General features: G+C 44.6%; 2 protein-coding genes across 9 annotated transcripts in view; one reads left to right on the top strand and one right to left on the bottom strand.

Moving 5' to 3' along the window:
* The window catches only part of fip1l1a (FIP1 like 1a (S. cerevisiae)), a 36,403-nt gene extending 35,540 nt beyond the window's left edge, over window positions 1-863 (bottom strand). For 2 of the 8 annotated variants that reach the window (XM_088912409.1, XM_088912084.1), the window contains exons 1-2: window positions 765-850; window positions 10-101 (exon numbers count right to left, since the gene is read on the bottom strand). In XM_088912409.1, coding sequence (XP_088768535.1) covers window positions 10-88 — 79 coding nt within the window. In that variant the 5' untranslated portion in view covers window positions 89-101; window positions 765-850. The other 6 variants (XM_088912167.1, XM_088912249.1, XM_088912003.1 and 3 more) reach the window with 6 other exon arrangements.
* A 48-nt stretch (window positions 864-911) lies between these two features.
* Window positions 912-25,538, top strand: part of scfd2 (sec1 family domain containing 2) — a 149,938-nt gene continuing 125,311 nt past the window's right edge. Inside the window, exons 1-3 of the mRNA XM_088911879.1 lie at window positions 912-1,854; window positions 3,094-3,262; window positions 20,435-20,562. Of these exons, the coding sequence (XP_088768005.1) occupies window positions 1,041-1,854; window positions 3,094-3,262; window positions 20,435-20,562 (1,111 nt within the window). The 5' untranslated portion in view covers window positions 912-1,040. The remainder of the gene's footprint in view (window positions 1,855-3,093; window positions 3,263-20,434; window positions 20,563-25,538) is intronic.

Below are 25,538 nucleotides of genomic sequence, written 5' to 3' on the forward strand. Positions count from 1 at the left end.
AAGCCCTACCTCCATAAAGCCATTCCTCCTCCTCGTCTCCCGCACTGGCATCAGTCACTGTCGTCTTCTCTGCCTCTTCCGTAGACATGTTGTTTCCAAACCTGCAAGATGTTTCATAAAAACACTCCTAACACAGCTTTGGGTGAATCTGCCCGCTGAAGTTCCTTCCTTCGCAGACAGCAGGGCTCCTGGAGAATTTAGTTAGATTCGGGGCCGTTTAACCCATTGGGAAATGCTGAACTCGCAGGGTAACAGCCCAACACGTTTCTACAACAATAGCCCTTTCGCCCCTCACCCGGAAGCAGACAGGACCCGCTCCTACTGACCCGGGAAGTGCTTCTCCATTGGTCCACCACGTCGTTATGCAACAGGTCCGACTTTCAGTCAGAACCGAGCGTTAGCAGTTTCAAGCAAAAACAGTTACATCTGGCTTCCTCCCCCTATATTGTCATGTCTACAAACACACAAACTACGCTACGGAGGGTTATGAGACAATATAAATTCATACTGTCTTAAATGTATAGAACTGAACACAGGCTAAGTACTTTTTACGTGTTAAGAACCACATCTGAGGCCTCTGTCCTCTTCACAATTATTGGTTAATAATACACTTTAATTAAGCCCCAGTCTGAACTTTAGTGCTGTATTACCAACAGTGGGAAATACAGACAGTCCCTTCAAGTTGTTCCGATTTACAGAAAAAAGAGGGCGTGTCTTATTTTTAATATAAAAAGCTGAAGTTCTGAAAACTGGATATCACTTACTGTATTGATTAGACGAGGATATAATTAAACAATTTAAAGAGCAGACATGTTCTACTACCTACCTACATGCTATTCGTGAAAAATAGGCACCGCGTATGCGCTTTCCTCTTACGTAATATTTACGCGACGTGAAAATGCCACGTCACCTTTGAGAGACACATACATGTGTGTTGTCGAGCGACTTGGAAGATTGTAGTTCTCAGACATTACCTTTCTTTAAATCTCTATTCTTTTACCCTTTTCCTTAGAAGAAAACAATCAGAGCGTTTATAAATAATGGCATTCTCACCGGGGCTGGTAAGCTTTCCGAGACAGGCGTGGGATAGTGTGCTGTCAAAGGTAAAGAAAGCGGTTGTTTTCATGGATGACAGGTGTTGCGAGAGCCTGCACTGGTGTGGAGGGACCGAGATGCTGCTCGCAGCCGGAGCCTGTAACGTCAAGCAGTTCTCTAGCTTTGAAGCCGGCAGCGCAAACGAGCCCAAAGCCGTCTTTGTCGTGAGCACGCTGCTGAAGGGCAGGACCGCGGACACCATCAGGGACATCATCGGCCTCAGCTCCTTCCAGTACTGCGTCGTGTTCACCGCTGTCCCGCACTCCGTACACCTCCAAGCCAGCAGCGCCAGCCCGGAGGCGGAGGGTCGTCCTGCTTTCGAGCAGTTCGAGGACAGGCTGTGCGAGTGGATGGGAGACATGAATTACACGGCGGAGGTGATGCACGCCCCGCTGGTGTTCGCCCCCGTGTCGCCTCACCTGCTGGTGGCCCCCGCCTGCGGGGGGCTGTTCCCCCTGCTGTCCCGGGACCTCGAGCTGATCAACAGGGCCCGCCCGGACAAGAAGAAGCTCGCCAGCCTCGCGGACGCTGACATGCACTCCCTGCCCCCGGAGCTGCGGGTTCAGATCCGCACCCTGGTGTCTGGGCTCAGCTCCATGTTTGACTGTCTCAACACGCGGGAGGAGTGCTTCGCGGTGGGCCCCACGAGTCGCCTGATAGCCGGGGAGCTTGCCAACCACCCTCAGGCGAAGAACAGGAGGAAAGCGGCCCCAAACAAAGCGTCGATAGTGTTCATTGACAGGACGCTCGATTTGGCAGGTAAGGCGCACCGACAGCACAAGCAGAAACGCCCCCAACACGCAGCAAATGCACACGCAGAAAAGCGCGCAGCAGGGAAAGATTGCTCTGAAGTCCCTCGTCCAAACGCAGCCAGAGTCCAACGCATCTGCTTTGAATGATGTGCTGCAGAAACAGCAAGGTAATGTCAGCTCCCCCTTCTGAGCCCTGCAGTCTATGAGGCACGCCGGGAGTCCGTAGTGACAAGAACGGCACTCGTGTTATTAAATGTCTGCCATTACTTACTTAACCTCTGTTCAAAGAGAAGTATTGTGTGAACAAAGCACCCTAATGTTTTGTGTAAATGAAAGAAGACCTCTTTGTTTCAGTCGCTGGCAACAAAGAAATGTGTTCCCTTCCACATGTACAAAATAATGTGAGGTCTGGCTCTTTTTACATTTACTTCTGTGGGACTAGAACTGTGACTGTTGAGTGGCTTCCAGAGTAATGAAAGCTCATGTCCATTCAGTCACTTACTAGATCAGGGGCCAGTAACCAGCAGGAGTTTCATGAAACAGGGACATTTCTGACACGGAGACTCTGAAACACAAACCAGACTGTGGCATCGAATAAAGAATAATGATAATGCCTGGAACTGCACACATGGTGATGTTTTTATGGGGGCCAGAACTATTGCAATATTATTCAAGTTGCACACTAGCATACAATACTGTGCTTCTTTTTTTTAAGACATTGAGCTTTTTTTTCAGATTGTCTTGGTTCCCAGTGCTTTTGTAAGCACTGGAAGAGAAGGGTGTTTAGATTTGGCCCCTGTGGTCAAGTGGCATCATCATCATCTTGACATTGAGGTCTTGAATTTCCCATTCTGACAATGCCGATGTCTTTCAGCTTTCAGTTTTGTTGGAATGTTTCCAATTTCAAGACAATTAGTGATGCCTTCAGTGAAAAAGGGAAAGCACTTTTACAAATTGGTTAAAAAAGTTACTGCTTTACACAAAGGTTGTGGGAGTATGCAGCAAGCAGCCCAGCTGGTACCCTGGCTTCCTTCAAGACACGGCTGGCTTAGATCCTCGAATCAGTTGGATAAAACGAGGACCGAGCTAGACGGGTTGAATTGCTTTCTCACTTACAGCCTTCCTCGTGCTCCTCGGAGCGTATTTCATCTGTGCCCTGATCTCTGATCATTGTGGGGGGTCAGTCGACGGGGCGTTGTGGGGACCAGGATTGTGGTTCCTGATTTCGCGTTTGGCCTGATTCCAGGAGCCGTCGGGCACCATGGCGACAGTCTGGTGGAGAAGATCCTCTCGGCTCTGCCGGAGCTGCCGGGCCACCGGAACGACGTGCTGGTGGACATGCTGGAGCTGACCGCCCTGCAGAGGACCGCGGAGTCCCAGGGCATCATCGCGCCGGGGTGCCTGGCGCAGCCAAAGTAAGGGCGTCTCCCCTCTCGGGGCCGTCGGGTGCACTCGCCGCAGAGCCTGCATGAGTTTCTGTGCTTGAAAACGCGACATGAAAAAGATCATATCCCTGGACCAACTAGCTGACTGTAATGTTTTGAAAAGCCCTATGGGTTTTACAGTAACCTCATTGCCATCATTTTAATGAGACGTTGGTGTGGTTAGTTTTTAAATGTAGTACCTGAATATGTTTCCTCAAAGATGCTCTATAGAAGTCAGTTGAACTCAGTGGTCAAGTTCATTTCCATGGATTTAACACCCGCGTGCAGGACAGCAGTGATTACACCAAGACGTTCAGAAAGACATGATGCAACTTTTGTTTTTCCTTCAATGTGTCCACGTGGGTTTGGCTTCTGCAGCACCTGAGCCAGGAAAAGGTGCCACTTTGGAGCAAAGACTGGGCTCTTTGATCCGGAGATCGTGGTTTGAGTTTGACTTGAGTCATTTGCTGACTGGGACTGGGACACTCCAAACAGGGGTGCAGAGCTGCTCGAGAGTGAGTCCTCTCACTCCAAAGTCTGTGCGAGCTTGCAGTGTTGTCTTTGCCATGGACACAGTCAGACACTCAGCTCTGGGCAAGAGTGCATGTTGCAGAGACAGCATATGTGTTATCCTGGTCTCTCTTGTGCTATAATAAGGGAGGTACAGTAGTAGCAAGTTCATGTGATTCCGAATGGAGAGGTAATAAACATGGCCAATTGAAACTATAAGAACAAGAATGAATGATCTTTAGTCACTCTTTTTCTTCTAGATGAAATTGTCTGCCTGTTTCAGTCATCTCACCCAATATGGATCGTTAAAATCCTCTTCCTTCCTGCTCCACTGCGCTGACCTTAAACATTTTCCGAACTAAAGCGAAATACAAGCACTTTCCCCTTTGAACTCTTTAACTGGTCATGGCAGTCCCTGTGAGCATGGTCGTGGTTTAGGTTAGTTGTCGTCCGCTGTTGTATTGTCTCTGAGTGCGAAGCTCTGAAACCCCTGATGTTTATTTTCTCTAAGATGCCTGAGGCAGACAGGGCAGTGGAGCCTATCACTGCTGTGCTAGTTTGCTCAGTTTCTTTATTTTAACAACACGCAGTGCTTGTTGACTCATTTTTTCATCTCCTACTTTCTTTTAAGAAAGCAGGAAATTTGACATCCCAATCACTTAGAATAAAAGCTTACATTTAATTAAACTTGCACCTTATTGCAGGAAATTGAAGTGGTAAATCTGTGCCAGTGCTTATGGTTTGGATTAATAATCATAATAATAACAATGCCATTTTTTCATTCGACGTTTACCTTGGCTCACCAGCAAATCAGGAATCCCACGGAGATAGCTTGAAGTTTTCACGTTATAAAAACATATCTTCAGTTATTCCTTCATGTTTTGTTTATGATTTTGTCTGTTTGTATTGGAGTTAATTGTGTTCGCATTCTTGGAATAAGTTTTGTTTTCTAAGCTTTCTTTTGGTTAAGGGAGTGCATTTTTGCATATCACATACTTTGTTGTTAGTCTTATGTTCTTATCCCACAATGAGTCTTCCATAATGTTCACAGTCTACAGTGCTCTCTGGTTGTTTGTACTAATGTCATTCACTGTGAGCCTGACGATGGGTTGTGCTACATGTGCTGCTCTACTCTACTTCTCTGAAAGTCAGTCTCATTCCTTTAATGGTCTGCCTTCTGTAATTGTAATCCTGTTTTGAATCCTTTAGATTTTTAAAATACTCTTCCCATCATGACATGTTGTGATCACTAATGCTTCTTTCAGCTCTGTTTTCCTCTTTGTTTGCTTATGCTTGTTTGAACAGACTAGATCTATCCATTCTTTCCATACCTGTAGCAAGTCCACTGACAAACTGCGTAAGAGAGCTGTCATTAGCAATGTCAACCATTTCAGCAAAATGTATAGGATGTACTGTAACTATTATGCACATAGAGTATATAAAAGGGTATTATTAAAAAATAATTTAAAGTTATCTTCATACAGAGGAAAATTTTGAAAAGTTCTGACATAAAACATGTAAAAATGCTGTTTATTGCCAAAAAAATTTGATTTTTTTTTAATCCTTTCATATTAAAATGCTCTCTCGTGATTTGTTTGCAGAGGAAACAAAGAGCTCTGTAGTAGAAAACAAGGTTAGGAGGCTATTCTCTGTAAGGTCTCTCTAGCACAATTTGAAATTTTCCTATTAGTTTTGTTGATGTCTAATTTACATTTGAATCATTGGTAATTTTATTTGTGAATTTGTAAGTCTACCTCCCACTCGGAGCCAGGTAGTTGCAGTAATACCTTGAGGTTGTGTAAGTAAACTTCACATTTAATTGAATTTTCTTCTGTGTCGTGTTAAATAGGCCACAAACTGTGAAGCATTAGGACCACCTTTCTTTCTTCGTGATGTAAGGTTCTGAGATCATCTCCTTTCCAGTGCTTTACTGGAATAAAGGCGCAAACACATTTGCTGTGCAAATTTAAATGTAAAATATTTTCCTAATGCAGCCCCTTTCCAAGAGAAACATGTTGTTCCCGGTGTTTAATATTGAGATTTCTTGTTGTGATATTGAAGGTCTGGGTGCAGGGACAGCTGGAGCCATTTCTTGTGGACTGTTAGAAAACCGGTATAGAGGAGCAGTCACATTCCAAGGGAAGAAAACACAGACCTGCTGGTGCTCGTGTTGTGTTGTTCAGTTTGATAAAGGAAAATGGAGCAAACTCAATATTGCACTTCGGATTTATAATTGATGTAAATATGTGCTATAATTAAAGGGCCAATTTGGTTGTTTATAAGAGCTGTGCTGTTTATCTCTGACCCTTTCTAAAAGGCATCGAAAGTTATGTATATAGCTGTACCAGTGCAAATAACTAAATAGATTAAATGCATTTCAAAGTACAAAATGAAGTCTAGCATGTGCGTCATGAACCCATTTACACTAACAAGTAAATGCTGAAGAAGAGTTTTGTATTAAGAAGAAGTCACACTCTCCTGCACTCCTACACTTGACTTGTGCTTGTCAGCACGTCTCCTTTTTGTCAATACTGTGTACTAAATGTATCTCATTTTCAGCAATGTAAGAGATGGCCACTGTGAATCTTTGAATTGCAGTGCCTATGGTTGAGATGCATCTTATCACATAAGGCCTTTAGAAATGGGCCTCATGGCACAGAACATGCAGTCGTGAGCTTCCTGAGGCCAGAGCCTACAGCATTTCCGCTCTCACTGGCACTTTATAACAAGAGACTAAAGTGCTGAATCAGAGGCTCTTCTGATTCACAGTCTTCACATAATTAAACACTTTCCCTTGTGATAAAATGGATGTGGGAGAGTGAATGTTGTGCATGTACAGCCTGTTAACATTTTCGGTCAACTATCAATCATATCGGTGCCTTTCTCCAGCTCCCTAAAGAATGAGTCCTGCTCCTCATTTCCTGATATGGGTCTGTCTTACAGGTCTCAAAATGGCTAATTGCTCTGCCTGACACACTTTCAATGTGTTTCCACCTTTTGGCAGATCAGTTAGGCATCTGGTAAGGCCATCCCAACTTAAGCAAAGGGGTTTATTTATCATGGTTCTAGTCAAGTATCAGAACTCCAGTGTCCCCTGCTTTTCCTGACTGCTTTAAAGAGTCGCTTCTTGCCTGCGTGCTGAGGAGCTTTGTGTCAGCCTTATTCCTTCATGTATTGTTTAATCACAGCAGTCTTCCTCATTTAGGCCACTATTGACAGAGGAGCAGAGGATGTAGGCAGAAAGTTGCAAGTGTGGCAGTGGTGTGGACGTTGGCTCAGTGGCACAATCTTCATGAAGTGGACGTTGTGCTCTCAGCAGAGGGGCTTGTGTTAGTCAGCCCAGGAAAGTCTCAACACATGATAGGTATGATAGGTGTCTAGACGTTTTAGACAAAATGAATTATACTTCATAAAACATCTGGGTTTGCATTGGTTAAAATAACAAGCGTGAAAAAAATATTCACTTCTGTTGGCGTGTGAGCAACTCCCTTTCTGCAATGCTGTGAACAACTGCACACCAGATGTTTAGAATTTGATGCCACATGACATCAAGCGCCCTGTGATGTTTGTCATCATACCACCCAGCAAACGGCATTTTGAGGCACAATCTAGGGTATCGGCTCCTGCATGCTTCGTCCGTGAGTGTGAGAGGGAAACCTTGTTGCTTCTGGACAGCTTGGAATTTCTTCATTGTCTAAAGGAAAATAAGTATTTCAAAGAAGTAGTTGAAAAAAGCAGGTTATAAACATTTTATTTTGTTTTTCACATCATGTTTCTAATGTCCTGTTTGTCTCTGTTACTGTTTCTCTCAAAACTCTTGTTCTCATAAGTCACATAAGTTTCTTATGAGAGAAATGAGAGGAAGTGGTGTGGGGAAGCATATTAGAGTTTCACATACCCAGCTCTTTTTGCTTAACCAGAGGACTTGTAAGGTGCCAGTTTCCTTTAGATGTTCAGCTTACTCATTTATGATACAATGTGTTATGTAATAACCAACAGACTAAAAAGTAAAATGCAAATATTTGGCACTTTTTAACATTGTTTTTTTAACTCCCATCCATCTGCTTTTTCATTTGTGTGTTTTTTGAGAATTATTGAAAAGCTTCTCAACATGAAACCATATTTAGACCTGTTTCTTTTAGTCCTTACAAGCTGTTATCATTAAAAAAGTATGTGAAATTTGCAATATGTTGAAACATTTTCTGTTCCAAGAAGCATGACAAAGATTTCCATCTCTGGTGAGCGCCCACATGGGGAGATGTTGATATACGCTGAGCTTTGCCATGAAAGGCAAGGGCACAGGTGTGGTTCAGGCAGTGCAGAGAAGCGCACCATGTGGGTACAAAGGGGTGCCCACATGGACCCCCATTTTTCTAACACATGTCAGGCAGTTCTGAGGAGTTTATGAAGCAGCTGTTTCTGGAATGCCAGTGGGAAATCAGAAATGGGCTGGGCTTGATTTGTTATAAATCATCCAACTATTTTCACTAACTGCTTAATATTTATAGGGCTGTGCTGAGGCAGAGCCTAACCTAGCAGGCACAGGGTACAAAGCGCGACAACAACCTGGACAGGAGACCGCCATACACAAACGCACAAGCACTCGGACTGTAGGCACTGCACTCAGATGCACAGTCACACACTCGCTCACTCACACATGCATAAGAGAGGCAATTTAGACTGAGAAGGATAAGTGCCGTTCCTGGAGATGACCCATGGGAACAGTAACAAGGTTTCCATGTCTTGTAATGGACGTTAGAAGATCTATGGGTTTGTCCATCAGAGTCCCAGATGCTGTGCAGGGAGGTGGGGCCTCCAAGTGCTCTTATCATTTAGATTACAGCACGAAAATGAGGAAAAGTTTCAGAAAATATAAATACATATTTAAGTACCTAAAAATCTTATGATTGCTTGACACAGAAATTTGTCTGGGATGTAGAAAACACTCGAATCAAGGCACAAGGTAGAAATATATATATAAATATCTTTGATATTAAAACTGAGGCATATTATTCCCCTAAAGAGTTCTCTCTCAAAACCACTATTTCTGTCTGGCACCCAGCCTTATTTGACTGGATCCAGACAGACTTATGTTTATGAGAACCGTTTGGTGGACAGGATCAGTTCCTGACAGCACTCTCAAATCGGCGTACACGAGCCTTCAGTGATTGATTCGCTGCTGGTTTGCAATATCAGAAGATCCAGTCTCATTTTTTGGTTTGATAACTACCACTAGGAAGATCTCTTAAGATAGCTACTAGTAGGAAGATGGAGCCCATCATTTCTTTCAAAGCGCCCTGTAAAGAGGCTGAAAGAGTATAGAGCATGTTTAAGCATGAAGTCCCTCTCACAGTTCCTTTCCCTGCATTGATATGTAGAGTCGTAGGAAACAAAAGTGAGATAAAGCAGGACTTTCATACTGAGGAGATACACATGATATCTTTTGATCTTCTGAGTAGAAAAATTGAAAAAGTATAATGGGAACTTAAAGGTATTGTCATGCGTTTTCCTTTTAGTACCTTTTTTCATGATGTTTTGCAAAAAGCAAAAAAAGTACATCTGATTAACGGTCAGAGGAAAGGCATGAACCCTGTATGAAACTAAGTGTTGTCGAGTTGTACCAACTTCAAGTAATTCTTAATTAAAGAAAAGAGAGCCGTTGATGCAATCAGTGTACAGGACTATGTAAGTATTTGCTGTTTTTACTTCTTCAGTGCACAACACCACGTGGCGTTCACACAAGTGCAGTGCTGGGCTTGTTCGGCTGACTGCATCAGTGACGATGAAGTCAGGTGCTGTGTTGCTGTCCAAGCAGGCCTCCGGTTTGGGGAAACATGATTTCTTTCAGCCGTGCAGGACACAGAGAAGCACTCATCGATGTAGACGGGATGGGTCTTTTTTCACGCGGCACAGCTCATCAGCAGGCCTGTCTGGTCCCTCATGTCTGCTTGACCAGCTTCCATTAACAGCCAACGCCTGGCTCAGCTGCAGCGAGGGCAGTGCAGCAAGCAGCCCACCCGCCTTCACCGTGTGAGAAGTTTTTCCTGGCGGACACAGTGCCTGAGCCTTTGATCATGAGTAACTCCTGCTGGACAGAGACAGAGTCTTTCCTCTGGCCTGTCCAACCTGCAGAGCTTTCAAGAAAGTGCTCAGGATAAGATTTACTTTCGTCAGCATAAACGTCTGTTTGGTTTGGGATGAAATACCGAGGCTGTTGAAGAAAGTGCATGGGAACCTAGCGTGAATGATGATGCTTGAGATGACTCAAAAAGAATCCTGGTCTCCTATGCAAAAACACATCCACGAGCTATACTCCGATCTGCAGACCAGATTCTTTGGAAAAAAAACTCTTTGCCATTCCTTCTCTCTGTGAATAGAAAAAGAAATAGTTACTGTTATTTTTTCCATTTGCTATATCCACAATGTGTGCAGCCAAGTATTTAATATAGAGCTTTTATTTTTTCTGTCTAGAGCCATTCGCAGCCTAACCTTGATTGAGGAGAATTTGTTCACATCCCAAAATAAGCAGTTTGCCGGCCTGCAGAAGCTGAGCAGGGCTGTTCTGCGAAGGGTGTGGGCAGGGAGGAAGAGTGTGCTGATCCGCAGACCAGATGGCGAGGAAGCTGCTCCAGGGGCGGTCTTGTCAGAAACGCCTCCTTTTGACACAGATCCCTTTTGACACAGTAAAGACTGCGATTATTAAATCTGCGCCAGACATAAATTGCTGCTCTCGTCCTCTTCCTTAATTCAGTCACCCGAAGTGTCTCATTGCAGCACCGTTTCTAAAGCCATGCTTCTTTTTGCTAAAGGTGGAAGATATGCTTTAAGAGGGCTTTATGACATATCGTGCTCTGCAGCATTTTGATCAAGGTTTGTGGTATTTACGTGTTTGTGACATGGCTGTGACTGGCCTGTGCAGGGCTGACACTGGCCAGAGTGTGTGGCCTTTCGCAGCTCTGTTTTCAGGTTTCTGAGCAAGACCTCAGAGTCTTCACAAGGAAATGTGGGTTAAATTGACGCAAAAGGCTATAGTTGTGTCTCAGTGTCTCGACTGCCATCTGTGACAGGCACTGACACTGACCTGAGCTGTGCTGGTGTAATAAAGGGTGCAGCATACAGAGGGATAAGTGTTCACAGCAGCAAAACCATTCCAAACTGCAGGCTGGCATTGTTTGAGCAAAAGGCATTTTAAAACCTTCCCCAATTTAGATAGATTGTCTGTGATCAAGATTAAATCAAAACCTTAATGTTACAGCGGCAAATTACTGGCCCATCTTGGAAGGTGGGTTACCCTATGGAAGCTGCAGACACTTTGGGTAGTAAGTAACGCAGGTGGAGTCAGGGAATGAGGGAAAAGGGGAAGGCAGGTGTTGAGACTCTTGGGGTGTTTCTTCTGCTCAGATTTAGACAGTCCCATACACCTTGAACAATTCATTCCGAATTCACCGTCAAAAGGGATCCTGACTTCCAGACGTCGTCTTGTTTCCCTGTATGGTTTCACATTTGTAGGACAGGTGTGATTAAAAAAATCCACATCTGCCATTCCTACTCTCTGTACTGCCTTACTCCAGGAGTGAAAACTTCACTGTTGCTAGCACAGGGCTGGATAGCCCTGGTCCTTGACTGCTGCTTTGTTTCTGGTTTTCCTTCGCCATCTTAGGCCTTAATGTCTTGTAATTGAACCAGTTGAGTGGATGAGAAGTGGATCAGCTGTGCTTTCCAGGCCTTAATCAGGTGCTAATTGAAAGGTGTCTTTAAAACCTGCAGGAGCCTGGCGCTCAAGGTCTGGAACTGCTCAGCCCTGTGTTAGTGCTTTAATCTGGGTCTTCTTTATTTCATGGGGCATACTGCACTATTGGAAAAAAACAGACCCCATGCTTGTTTACGTTAAAAGCTGGGCTGTTGTTGAACAACAAATATTGCAGAACTTCTTGTCTTTGAAAATTAATCTTAAGCAGTGCAAGTAAAACAGTGCGGTTGAGCTTTAAATGCGCAAATCCACAGTCCATTACCAAAACGCTTTTATTATAGTACAGCTGACATCAAAGCAAACAGCCTTTTACTTTGTAATTAGTTTTTTTTCGCCTAACCAGATCAATCAAGTGTTGCACACGGCTGGTTGAAGTTTGACATTACTTCTAACAGCAAAGATGAGTGGCCCTGAGCTTCACAGACAGTACAGAGTGGCCCCCAGGTTACAGCCTGCCGTCTGGGAGCTGCACACGAGGCAGCTCTTGGGTTTGTTCCAGCCACTCGAGCACCACTTCACATTTTTATACTCAACAGGCGACGGCATCGTCTCTCGTGATTGTTTGTGGGGGGGGGGGGAGATAATAAGTGGCACATTTGACAAAAGGCAAAGGTTTTAAACATATTTTTAAACTTTCAAGTGAACCTTCTGGAAATAAACAAAGGTGCATCTGACAAAGGTGCATTTTCCATTTATATATTATCTGTGCGTACCTGAGGTGGAGCAAGTATTGAATCTGAGCAAATGCTGGCATCTCTTGCAAGGCGAGGTGAGATTCCTGGCCTGCCAGCATCGTGCTGATATCCTGACAACTGTAAGCCAAAACCGTCTCTGCTGACTGGAAACCATGGTGCGTGACTGAAGTCGGCATCCCTGGCCGTTGTGCCAGCCCTCACCTGGGGGTCGGAGGTCAGCCACAGCTTTATCGGTCCATGCGGAGCTCATGCTGACAGGGTCCTTCCTGTCTGTACTGACTCTGCTGGGAAGGGGTGTGGGGAGCCCTCTGGAACAGTGAGCCTGAAGGGCTTCTCGCGAGATCACCAGTGTTAAAATAAGCTCACATCCCTGGTACAAAACTGGTGTTTGTTACAGCCTCAGTGTGAACTGGACGTGGAGCCACTCTAAATTAGAACGAAGTATATTAAATATATTGAATATTGAGCTTTTCGCAATGAAGCAGCGGAAATACCATGAGAGACCTGCAGTGTGGTTTTTTACGTATGGTACAGTATGGAGTACATTAGACAGGCCACGCGCCCCTCTGTTGTGGTGCTGGCTCAGGTGAAAGGAGCATTCTGTGGGGCGTGGCTGACCAGGCAGGTGACTCTTTCTCCGGGCAGGCGTGCTGAAGGCCCGACTGCAGCCGCAGGGGAGGCTGTTGACTTCATGGACAGATTCAGACCTGTCCCTCAACAGTCCTCAAGCATTTGTTTGACAACAAAACCTTTCAGAAAATTAAATTAGGGATCCGAGGCCTTTTATGTCATGTATACATTTCTCTTTTCTGATACTGTATACATCTCTGGATTTAAAATTTCTGGTACTCAGTATAGATACAGTGTGTCCAGTCTTTTGGAGGCGTGTGTAGGTGAACAGACTGGCATGCTGGGTGCGAGCTGCCCCTCTCTGTCCTGGGGTCCAGGGGTCGGGGTTCAGCTCCTCCCCCCCAGGTTGCACAGCCCAGATCACAGAGATGCCTAAAAACTGTTCATGGACCTTGTTCTTGCTTTCCTTCAAAGAAAGTGATATTGTCTGACTGGATAAGGATTTCAACTTTGTAATTCTGACCAGAAGCACTTTTATTTTCAGTACTGGGGGCTTTGTCCAAAATGATCTTAATATTGATAAATCTGTCTTTTAGCTTTCTTGTGTGCACGAAGTGGAGGTCAGGTCATGCATTTTAAGTATGTGCTTGGAGTGCTGTGTCTGTCATCTTATTTGTCTTCTTCTGAAGCCAGATAATGTTCAAGGCCTGCTTACTCTCGTAACTGGTTTTGATTAAGCACAGAAGGTGACAGCTCTGGCCCTTCAGGAAGTTGTCAAGAGGATGACTGTGCTGAACTGGAAGCTCAGAGAGAGCATCTGGCAAAAATACTATACAGTGTTTTTCATGTTTTCTTTAATTAAGTTAGGAGAATTATACTAATAACCACTTCCCTTGTAGGATTTAATTAAAATGCATTGCAGTTCTTTTTTAAATATGGGCTCACAATGTCATAACAAAGCTACTATCTACCACCAGGAGAAGTTCTTCATTTGTTTTCCCCACTCCTTCTCTTGCAGACAGTGTTGCACTTAAATCACTGGAAATACATGTCTGTTCCTCTCCTTACAAAACTGTCCGGAATGAGCATGGGCTTCTCACGGTAGATATCATCTTTGCTTTTGTTTTGTGTTTCCAGACCGAAAAGAAAGTGTTGCTGACAACAGAGTAGAGTAGAGGAGTTTATTGGCTTATGTACACGTACATTGTGATTCTTATTCACACTGATCTCTCGGGACATAAACAGTACAACAGGCAACACCACACAATGTAGACAGTAGATGTCAAACGTAATAAATAATAATAACAGGAACAATAAAAATGTTGTGGGACAATAAATATGTAGCAGTGAGAAAAAAACATTGTAGCATGGCTTCATGGCGCCAGTGGATGGTGTGAATCTCGCGACTGATGGTGAATCAAGGCGGCTTGACCTGCTGGACTCTTGGGGTGGTGGCAGTCGGGAGCAAGCAAGCCGATACCCTGGCTTCTTTCAGGAAACAGCCTGGTGAGACCCCGCTGTTGAACAATCAGCAAACTGCTAATTACACAGGTGCTCTGCCCCCTTTCTTGCCTTCTTGTGCACCAGCGCAGGTGGCAGGCCGCAGGTGCTGGGACAGGGACGGCCTGGAACCCGCGGCCTCCTGTTTGACAGGCCCAGAAGTGGTTTTGTCCTGCTGTACCGAGCACTAGCATGCAAGCTGGGAGGCCGTCCATTCCTAGGGATGTTACTGAGGGCTTGACGGTCTTTACAATCTGCATGATCCACCCGTCCTGGATCTTGTACACAGGCAGATGAGCACGGGCCAGAGTGCGCACGCCTCCTGATCTTAATGCCCGGTGACATATTTATTCTCTTTAACCTTCTCCCCTGGGCTTGTTTTCAATGAGCTCATGTTAGAGCAAGGATGTGGGTTAGTTGCAAACCACTCAGCTGTGCGTCACATTATATCTGCAATTTCCCTTACGGGATCAATAAGCTCACCGCCTGACCAAGCTCACAGCCATCATGAACAACACCTCACATCCGCTTCATGGGACTGTTATTGGGCAGCGGAGCACTTTTAGCAACAGGCTGCTCCAGCTGCGGTGTTCAAGGGAACGTTTCCGCAGGTCCTTCCTCCCGGCAGCTGTCAGGGTGTATAACGCTGCCCTAGGCTAGGACTGTTAGCCCTTCATCTGCTCGTCTATGGACAGCATGTTGCTCCTTTGTACTTTTTGGACAATCAATCTGTATAAACCTATGCACATTTTGCACATATTTTATTGTTTTTACAGTGACTATGATCATATTTTGCACACACCTATGTATGTATTTATTTGTATTTATTTACTGTATTTTATATTTATTTTGTATCACTGTACGTATTCTAATGTTTCGTCTATTCTGATGTCTGTCTTTTTGCTTGCCTTGGGCTGCTGTAACACATCAATTTCCCTTCTGGATCAATAAAGTCTTATCTCTATCTAATAAAGTATCTATAAGTAAGTGGAATATACGCACTTCCGCAGATGCAGGCATGTCCTCTGCCCCACTAAAGCTGGACAGAAGGTAATTCTGGCATGCCATTTTTCTAAATTTAATGAAAAACAAATGTCTTGGAAATGTGGATGACATACAGATGTTATGTGACCAGCAGTATGTTGGATAAGATATTATAGACTGGAAAAGGTATTTAGTTGGTTAAGAGCAAACAAAACGGACACTTAGCTGTTGGAATATGCTAGCCTAATGAACTTCAAGAGCAAAGAAATACAGACGTACCGTGAGTGAGCCTGCAAGAGAAAAGCAGAGAGGTTTGTGGTTCCATCCATTAGCATGGCAAGACCTGGTCCTTCTGACAGCCACCGCTCTCTGCCCTGCACGGTGCCTCTTCACTCGTAAATCAGACTGTGGCCTCTACAACCCTGGGCTGCAGCCAAAGCACACAGACACGGCCGAGTCTGCAGCACATCGCACCAGCAGAGCGGCCTGAGGTTTGTAGTGCACACAGGAAATCCACTCCTCCCCTTTTTATTAAAAAAAAATGCTGGGTTTTAACATTATCCCCTTTGTAATGGTCAGACTTTGTGGTTCCTCTTTATTGTACACTGGGTAAATTGCAGATTCGCAAATGTTTATTTTTTCATTACCGTTATGCTCTCCAGTGCTGTTAAAGTTAAAGTGTTTCCTAGATAAGCTTTTTAAACTGCACTTGGTGCTCAATGGGGCTGATGTATAGTAATTGTCATCAATTACACCTCAATTAATGATACAGTTACAACCACCCACCCCAAATAACAACAGTGTGCTTATCACTGCTACATTTCCACAGCACTGGGACGGCTGCCCACCTCCTCGTCCTGTCCTGTGGAGGGGCTGATCATACTATAAGTACTCTAAATGCGATCATGCTATAAATACCTCACAGACTGGAGTTGTAAGCTACACTAACAGAGATTGGGCTGTAAAGGATGTAGTAGTAGATTGTTCCCGAGCTTCCCAGATTCTTTTCTGTTGAGGAGGTCACACTGCAGAGCGCATTCGCCGTCAGCGCATACCTGCCAGGTGTCTGCGCGCAGGAGGAAGGGCCTGACCAGCAAGCGAGATGCGTTTCCCGCTGACGTCGGTCGTGTCTGCAGCCCAGTCGCATCCCGTTCTTCTTCCAGCAGGGCCTCCGTCAGGCCAGGGGGTGATTTGAATCAGAGATGTTGAATGTGCAAACCGGAACCTGCCAGACTCCCTGTTCTGTGGGAGCTGAACTCCTTACAGTGCACAGGGTGGTTCTGTTTTGGCTGAGGTAAAAATAAAATGCAGCCCTATGAACCTAAGTGGACTTCTGAATGTCTTAATGTGGTTTTGCAGTGTATTTATCTTGGACTTGAATGTTCCTTATGGTAGCTTTGCAGAGACAGAAATGGCCACCTAGTGAATGTTTAGATGTTCTGAGAAGAAACTGGCGTGGGTGCTGTGTGATTCTGGGAGTCCAGGGTCTGTCTGAACTCGGCTCTTTGCCCTCTTTGCACGTTCATGTGCTTTTTCCACTGTGTCAGGAGTATCGGTTGACAACAGCGAAATAATGAAATCACTGTATTTGATTTGGTGAAATCTTCAAATCCAGGATATCAGAGCTGTATATCAGAAGGGTACCAGAGGGGTGGGGAGGTCATTAACATTATGAGTATAAAATAGATTATAAAGAAGAGTAAGACTTTCCCTGTAGTGACGACTGGAGGATTTTGAAATCGGTTCTTTCGGCCAGTCAGGATGGACATTCCTTTAACTCCGGGAATGTACTTAGTTGCTTTTTTCTGGACTGGTTCCAAGGCAGCAATATCTTTTTTGCAATGTAGTGACCAGAAGTGTACACAATACTCTAAATGAGGTTTTGGCAGTGCATTGTACGATGTTGACATAACATGCCCTGATCTAAATTCATTCTGTTTATCTTCTTTATTGCTTCCCCTCACTGTCTAGCAAATGTAACCGAATAAAAGATGAAACGTAAACATCCAAGGCTTTTTATTAAGAATATTCCTCAGGTTTAGTGTGTCCTATCTTTTAAGTTGCCTATTTCTGCTACCTTTAAGTAATACTCCCCACCTGTTGATATTCGAATGCCCTCAGAATCGTCTATCCCTTTTACAGTGTCATTATGAATCGAGAAAAGCAGTGGTCCTAATGTGATACCATTCATCTATTTGTATTTTGTCTCCTGCTCTATTTATATGCTCTATATACAGTACAGTCCTGTTGATTGATCCTCTAGTTTGGGTTTACTTATAGTTTCACTAACCTTAGGCCTACATGTAATGGAAACAGGACTTGCTGGTTTGCAGTTACCTGGTTGGGTTATGTTCCCCTTCTCCTGGATGGGTGCTCCATCAGCACTCTCCCAGCCAATGGGTACAGCCCCAGTAAAGACTGCTAGGAACCTGCTCCATCTTGAGCGTTTTAATGAGAGGGCAAAGATGGACCCCACACACAATGGTGGAGTTGGCCTCTCCAGGGCCAAATTCCTGCAGGCTGGGTGTGTTGTACTGTTTAACCAGTGATAAACGAGCTTGTCTGCGTACTGTACTGCGTTGTTTTAAGAGTCTGACCTCGGCAACCATTACAGTGATAATAGTAATAGGCTTTGAAATAAAAGCCTGACCGCTTTGAGCTCTGGACAGGTATCGCATGCCCAACTGAGGAGGCGCAATTCTCTTTGTGTGGGTTTAGTGTAAGCAAGAAAATCCGTGCAGGTGGGGGGCATGAACCAGTCCCATTCTTGCAGGCTTTGTCAAGTTCTTCCAGTAAAACTGCGCTCTCTCTTTGGCAAAACATTGTTTAATCGCTGGTTGGGGTTGAAAAAAGAGGGAAAAATTAAAACTGACGTTGTGGTCTGAATTAGCATCAGCGCCGGGGGGGTGTTAGAAATGAGCTTGGTAATTTGCCTATTTGTGAGAGTGTTTTCACAGCTGATTGTTGAAGCAGCTCAGGTTGACTGAGGTTTAGTCACTCTTCGGTGCCTGCAGGCAGCCTGAGTCACTCGCGTCTCTCCAGCAGCTCTCGGTCAGTGCTGGGGGAGGAGGGGGCCCTGTGGCTGGCAGAGGTGCTGCTGGCGTTCCTGGGCCTTGGTAGTGTGATTTGCAGAACCGGGCCGGTCTTGTTAAAATGGCAGCACCGGTGATGGCGTACGATAGAACCCAAATGGGTTCCACAGCTCATGCTCGCCTTTGTGCCCCAGGTCTTCATAAAGTTAATTGAAAATAACTCAGAGCATGCAGTTTCTGCTTCCACGATTAGGTTGTATTTTTTTATTTTTTTGAGGGAATAATACAAAATACTAACATAACACAGTAAAGCAAGGCCTAAATCTCTGAGGAGCTACTCTTGCCATCTCGGAATCGCTCGCCAAGTGGTATCCCATAAGCCCCCGTCCTCCCAGCCCAGAGGGCCGGTCAGATAGCTGTGTTCGGGGGCTCTGGTGACCGGGGGCAGGGCTGGGGCTGCAGTCTGTCTCTCCATGTCCCTCGGGCTCAGGCATCGACTGGGGGGATCTGGCGGGGGGGTCAGACAATTGAAACCATACTGTGACCCAGACACACACTTTGGCCAAAGTTAGGGCTTCTTGCATGAGACGCAATCAGAAATTACAAAATGGGCGAGCCACGTAAAACGCATTCCAAATGTGCTGTTTTAATGAGGGGAGTTAACATACATGAGCTATTTATTGATTTGTTTTTAAATCCAGCCCATGTGAGGAAGATTTATCACCAAGTTTGTCTTTTTTTCATCCTTGTAGATTCCAAAAATGGTAAAGCTACAGTTTTATTGTCCTCAAAGATAACATCTCAGGACTTTGCAGGATTTCTTCACAATCTGCTTCTGACGTGTATCCATTTTATTTCTCGATTCTTGATTTATATATATAAAAAACCTTCGACCGGTAAATGTGTCATACCAATTTCAACTAATTTCCGATACCTTCTAATAATTCTGAATAATAAGTTCAGTTACAATTCTTAGAGCGAAACAGAATTGATCAAGATTGTCAGGCAAAATTCCCAAAAAAGATTGTTTTAATTCCACTAACTGTTGAGAAAGTTTAAAGAAACAGTCTTCTCTAATTTTGTTCTGTCATGCCAAATCTGTGCCTTTTACAAAAATTCTTTTGTCCTTCCCATAATTCATGAACCACAAGCAGTTGGAAAAACAAAATATTAAATGAGCGTTTTTTTCCCCTCTCGAGCTTGTTCTCTCCTTTGTCTCTCCTTTTCTTTAAAATGGTGTTGCTCAATCGGAGCCCCCTTCTCAGGCCGCAGTGTTTAGGAATGGAACAGATTACATCTGATATTAAACATATGGTAGCAGTTACGAGGGAAAGGAGGTTTTTTTTTCCTTTTTGAAAGAAAAGAAGAAAAACAGCATGGCTTAAAACTCGGGCTCCATGTCAGTTTGTTTTTAAGAAACAGGAGTGTGATATTCTATCTTTAGTTTGCCGTATTCCAGCCAAATAAATCACCTCCTGAAATCAGGGGCTGTGGCTCTTCCTTTCCGTGATGTTCATTAAAGTTTATGATTGTGGAGCTCTTGTATGAACACAAAGCCAAAGAATGTTTTGTGTTTTGTGACAAAAGAAGCTTTCAAAACAAAAACATCTGAGCTGGAACTAGACGCGAGTGTCCACGTTACCGCCGATCTAGAGGCACGAGCAGGTCAGGCTAAGAGCAGCGTGTGCGGAGACAGGATGGCAGCCTCTCGAAGAAGGAGACCCATTCTGATGATGTGTGGACAGGGGACCGGACGAGCAGAAAAGCTCCAGGCTTACAACTTTCAACTTTAATCTGCAGCCTGAAGGGTAATCAGGGACACGACAGCTCACAAGTGTGACACGTACAGTATCTCGCATGCAGAACCCACTTCAGGAGCCGCACACAGTGCGCAGCGTTCGCTATTGCTGAGTGAGACCCTGGGGATGGGGGTCAGATGGCTGTGACGTTCGGACGCTGTAAGGGCTGGGGGAATGTCGGGCAAATCTGCCCTCTCCCCTTGACGTCCGGGTTGCGCAGAAGGAAGGAAAGGGGCCCGATGGCTCCCTCTCCTTCGCCCGCTGTGGGGGGACCGCTCCGAGGGCGGGCAGCGTCTGACTCCGGCCCTCTTGTTTCCCTGCAGTGACCCCGCAGCCCGCGCCCTCTGGGAGTCCATGCTGAGCGCCAAGCACAAGGAGGCCGTGATGGAGGTGCGGAGACACCTGGTGGAGGCTGCCAGCAAGGAGAACCTGCCCATTAAAATGAGCCTGGGTAAGGAGCGTTGCTCAGTCCCTCCCTGACCCTCAGGCAGGAGGGAGGGATGCTAATGACAGAGGACTCCAGGAACATGTTCGCCCCCTTGCTCTCTTCCCAGGAGAGGAGAGCGACTCACATGCAGGGCGGGCGCTGCTGCCAGTAAGCCGGCCAGACTGTGCGCAGTGAGGCTCTTGAGCAAAGCACTGTTCCAAGCCCCTGCCTCTAATTGAGCACATCCGAAACATTCCTCAGAAGTAATTTGGCAATCCTATTAACGTCATCATTTGCTGAGGTATTTTAATGCTTTGTGACTCTTGTGTCCCCCCCCCCCCCCCAAAAAAAAAGGCAGTTTTGCTGGCTGTGAGGCTAGGTGTCAGTCTTCATACTGTGACTTTCACAGCCCTGAACCCCTGCCATGTGAGGAGGTGTGTGTGCTTTCATGTATCGCATGTCTTCGGTGTCGGTGGAGCCGGTGCTGCAGTAGTGTAAGAATAGTGGGTCTCTGTGAATGGGAATAGTACGATGAGAGCAGTGAGAGGTGAGACCGTTGTACTCTTCAGGCTCCTTGCGGAGTCTTTCTGTTATGATTCATGTAACAGCTGGGCCCCTGTCAACAATCCCGAAACACTCCGTTTCATTAAGTACAGACAGTTCAAACACTCTGAGATGCTCGCACACTTCACCACAAACACTCATTAGGTGACGTGCCGACTTTCTGCTGGTTTTTGTTTCTTGTCATGTAAGAGAAAAAATGCACAAAATCGCTGAGACCCTTTAAGAGACCGAAAGTAGATGACTGAGATCGGTTTCCAGAAACCAGCTGGTTTGGAAAGAGACACAGCGCCCCCTGCAGGCCCTGTGCTCGCTCTCCTCCAGCTGAAGAGATGCAGGTTTGCATATGTGGCTTTTCAAGGAAATCTAAACCATATGTAGCACTTGGAGTGTGCTTTCTGCTGTTTTGCAAATGAAGCACAGTATTCAGGAATATGTCGGGATGAGAAAAAAGCACCCACAATATTTCTCCTCCACAACAGTTAAGGATTTTTTTTTTACTGCAGAGAAATGACAGGGTTTCATCTCTCGGCAAGCGAAAGGGTTTTCAGAGACAGCCCTCAGGCTTGTCCTAATGAGGAGCCACACTGTCTAGCTCCCATGGTGGGGTTTGTAGCTTTCAGGCCCATCTGCACGTTAACACGACACAGTTTCATTTTAATTTTTTGATAACTAACCACAGACATCAAAATGAGACAATTTCAGTGAAACCAGGGCAATTCCTGTCATAAAAAGTCCAATATTGCTGACAGATAACTTTGACTAAGAATACTATAAATCTGTGGGAGCCTAAGTCTGGGATAAAGCTCTTTTCAGAGAAAAAGCCCCTCTGAAACCTGGCTTGTTGACTTTGCGTCAAGGCAGAGCGCCGCCAAGCTCTCACAGGCTGGCCTCGGTTTGTGTTGGAGCCGGGTCAGCTTGCTCGTACTGGCTGATAGCGCTGGAAGAACAGCTGACAAAGCGTCCTGTCGGTTTTCCATTGTTAATGCATTAATTTGGGATTAGAATTGTGTAAAATGTCATGCAACAACAAGAAAAAAAAGACAGAAAGTCTGTTCTGTGTGTAATTGCAGAAACAACATTGGGAAAGTGTTAAGACATTCAGTGTCCTTTGCTGGGTTGCATTACAAGTAATTAACTCCACAGTGGGGAAAAATATAGGTAAATCCAGTGAGAAGAGCAGCATTCTGTTATAGTCAGCAGAATAAGTCAACAGATTTTTTTATAAACATTCGAGTCTTAAAACATTTCAAGAAAAGAACTAGCAAAACCCAACAACAACAAAGATGCATTTCCTTCAGACTCTGAAGGCCCAGCAGCCAGATGAGATGGATTCCATCCAGCTTCCTCCTGGACCGTGTCAAAAAGGGACAGTTCTCGTAAATGTGTAGGAATGAAGCATTTTCGTAATACTGCTTTCCATCACCACACAAAAGCTTTGCTCCTGGAATTTGTGTGTGTGTGCGTTTCGGCGCAGACGCTGGGAGTAACTCGACATGTTCAGAAGTTTTAACATCCCCAACCAGGATTTTGGCTGAGTGACGAACGACCAGCTTTTAGCATCCATCGCTCAGGGTCCGAGCACAGGACCGTCCTTTTGTGTAGATCAGGCGTTTGTGTTGGGTTTTCTGAGGGTCAAGAAGCAACATCTCTGTTGCTGTCAGCCCCTTCCCCATCGTGTCTTTCACTGCAGAGAGAAAGTGCAAGGGTGAAAAACAGCAGTTGATTAACAAAAAACATTATTTTATTTTATTAAATTATCCTATATTCATCACTGAATTGGTGCTGCATTTGGAAATTTACAACAGCATTTTGGCTGTTATTTGAAGTGTTTGAGCAATGAAATTTTATAAACATAAACAGTATTTTTATTAAAACGTTTTACTGTGGATTATGCAGAAGAGGAGAGAACATGCTGGCACTTGGGCACAGTAGTGTTAAAACATAATTATTAAAGATTTTGAAACGGACATTTTACAACTTTAGAACAGTGAAAACAGAGAACACATTTCTGAATCCTCAAACCTACAAAATGTATATGTCATACAGGAAGCTGGTCAGAATTCACAGGGGCAGTATATTCCACTTTGAAATGGAACATGATTGTGGAAAACCACAGTAATGAAGAACTGATTAGCGTTTTTGTTATTCAGAATGGACGGTGCATGCCTTCTTCGCCTCTGGGCTTTGGCAGGTTTTTACCACAGTGAATACTCTGTTGGATCTGTACGTAAGGCCTAGTGTCTCTGTGCACACTGCTCGAGTGAACAAAACAACATATGGTCTCCACACAATAAGTGAGCCGAACACGCCTGAGGCGATATTATTAATTATAAAGCCACTACAAGAAAGGCGGTACTATATTACAGATAGAGTTTTGGTTAAATAAAGGTGGAAAGTTTATTATTTATGTGGCAGTGTTTTTGCTGTCAGCCAGCAATTGTCAGCATTAATCTGTGTCGGTAAGTAGCAGGAGACGGTGGGCAGTTCCCAGGCCCTTCCACAGGCTTCGCTCTGTTTACCTCCACGTTCGTGTTGCAGCTGGCGCCGGCGCTCGTTTTCCTCAGCCCCCCCGAACTGAAGCAAAGGCCCGGCAGGGGGGGCATCCCGCGTGCCGGGCACTGGTGGGCAGCCGCGGGCGAGGTGGTCTTTCGTGACAGCTCGGCGCGAGGACCCGTCCGCCACATCGCTCAGTCAGCGGCTCCACGCTTGTGTCCGAAAACGAAAGCATGTTATGAAATGCAGCACAGAGTTAAACTCGAACTGAAAATTACTTCACATTTGGGGTTTGTATCAGGTTACAGCCCTGATCTGCAGAGACACAGGTTTGTTATTTTATTGTAAATAAGGAACAGGCTGTAGCCTGGACGAGTGCATTGTCTTCTGTTCAACGGCTGGAACATGAGTGATTTCTGGCAAACCTCAGTTTTTAGCAGGAAAGTCTGTTGGCAGTTGGGCTTTTCAACGTCTGGATATTTTTGGACTTCTTTACAATTTTGAAACGCATATTAAAGTTAACTAGAACAAACAAACTGCCTTTGTTCACAGTCCTAGCAGTCTCCTTGTAAAAGATAGGGGTTAAGGCATATTCTCAGTGAAGCGACTGTGTAAGAGGACTCTCAATGAATCGTAACAGAAACAAAAGCTCTTTGCCTCAATCATAATCAACTGACTCAGTAACAATAAACAGCAGACGTAACCTCTATGTCCCAATCATGATCTATAAAGGTCTTATTCTTATTTTTTAAGCAACGGTTGTCTACTGTTTTCATAACTGCAAGTCCTTGTGATATGTTTGAATTTCTGATATTTAATTGTTCAGAGCAGTCTTGTTCACCATCAATATTTCCTAAAGGAGAGCCTTAGTTGTCAGATTCTTTTTATTTTCAGGTCATCATTGTCAAACACTTTTATAGGAAATGTTTTGGAAGTTTTTTTTTCCATAATCATTGCTTGAGTGAAGTTTAATTTCAGATTCCACGTGTACTTTCAAACATGCTTCATTTCAAAGTGCCCTTTCTGCAGGAGGTGAAAGTGGTCGAGAAACAGGAATTAGAGCTGATCTCATGATTCTGTCTGTCGGTGTGCTTGGTTTCTGCTGTGCATCATGCCAGTCATGCTTTATGTCTGAATATATCTCAAGACTTCCCCCCCTTAGGAAAACATTTTAAATAAAGAATGACTTGCACATCTGCTTCTGGTTCGGTAGGTCAACACAAGAAGTTGAGTTTATTACTAGCTAATAAGTGCAAGCGCAGTAACCGTTACACCAGCTCGCTTTCAAGCTCAGATGGGCATTTTTGCATGTTGTAGGATGTCTAAATCTGAATGTTGATTTACAGATCTTCTGGTATCCACTACATAACGTGGAAGATGAGGGTTTCCTTTAGGTTTTCTGAGGAGATTCACAGGGGCACCTTCCATGTTTCCCCTTTGTCTTCTGTTCTTATCTTGAATCATTTCAAACATTATTATAACGTTCTAATCCTGCTTCTGTAGCCAGACGATCTGCGTACTGAATGACGGGTTGTGCAAACTTTTTATTTTACTAAAAATAAAAAAATGAAATATGTGAAGTTTTTTCCATTACATTAAAGATGTGCATGTGATTTGTGTCAATTTCGGATTAACTTCTTGGACTGAATCGTGATATTATATGGAAAAAGGATGTCCAGATATACTCTGCAGCGTCTGTGCTGCGTTTTAAGGCAGTGGTCGGAGTTACTGCAGGCTGTGTAAGACACTGTTCACATGGACATGGTGGCAGTATGGGTTGCAGTTACGCAGTTGTTTTTAATCAAATTTTATTTTCTTAGATTAGATTCTTAGTCTTAGATTACATCATAAAATTCGTGGTCAAACTATTTTATCTCCATAGATAATTATAGATAATTGTTTCTCTTCAATGTGTGTCAAGACAAGTGGAGAAAACAGTGAGA

Source organism: Atractosteus spatula, chromosome 1 (genome assembly GCF_055471065.1).
Source record: "Atractosteus spatula isolate fAtrSpa1 chromosome 1, fAtrSpa1.hap1, whole genome shotgun sequence".
Classification (NCBI taxonomy): domain Eukaryota; kingdom Metazoa; phylum Chordata; class Actinopteri; order Semionotiformes; family Lepisosteidae; genus Atractosteus; species Atractosteus spatula.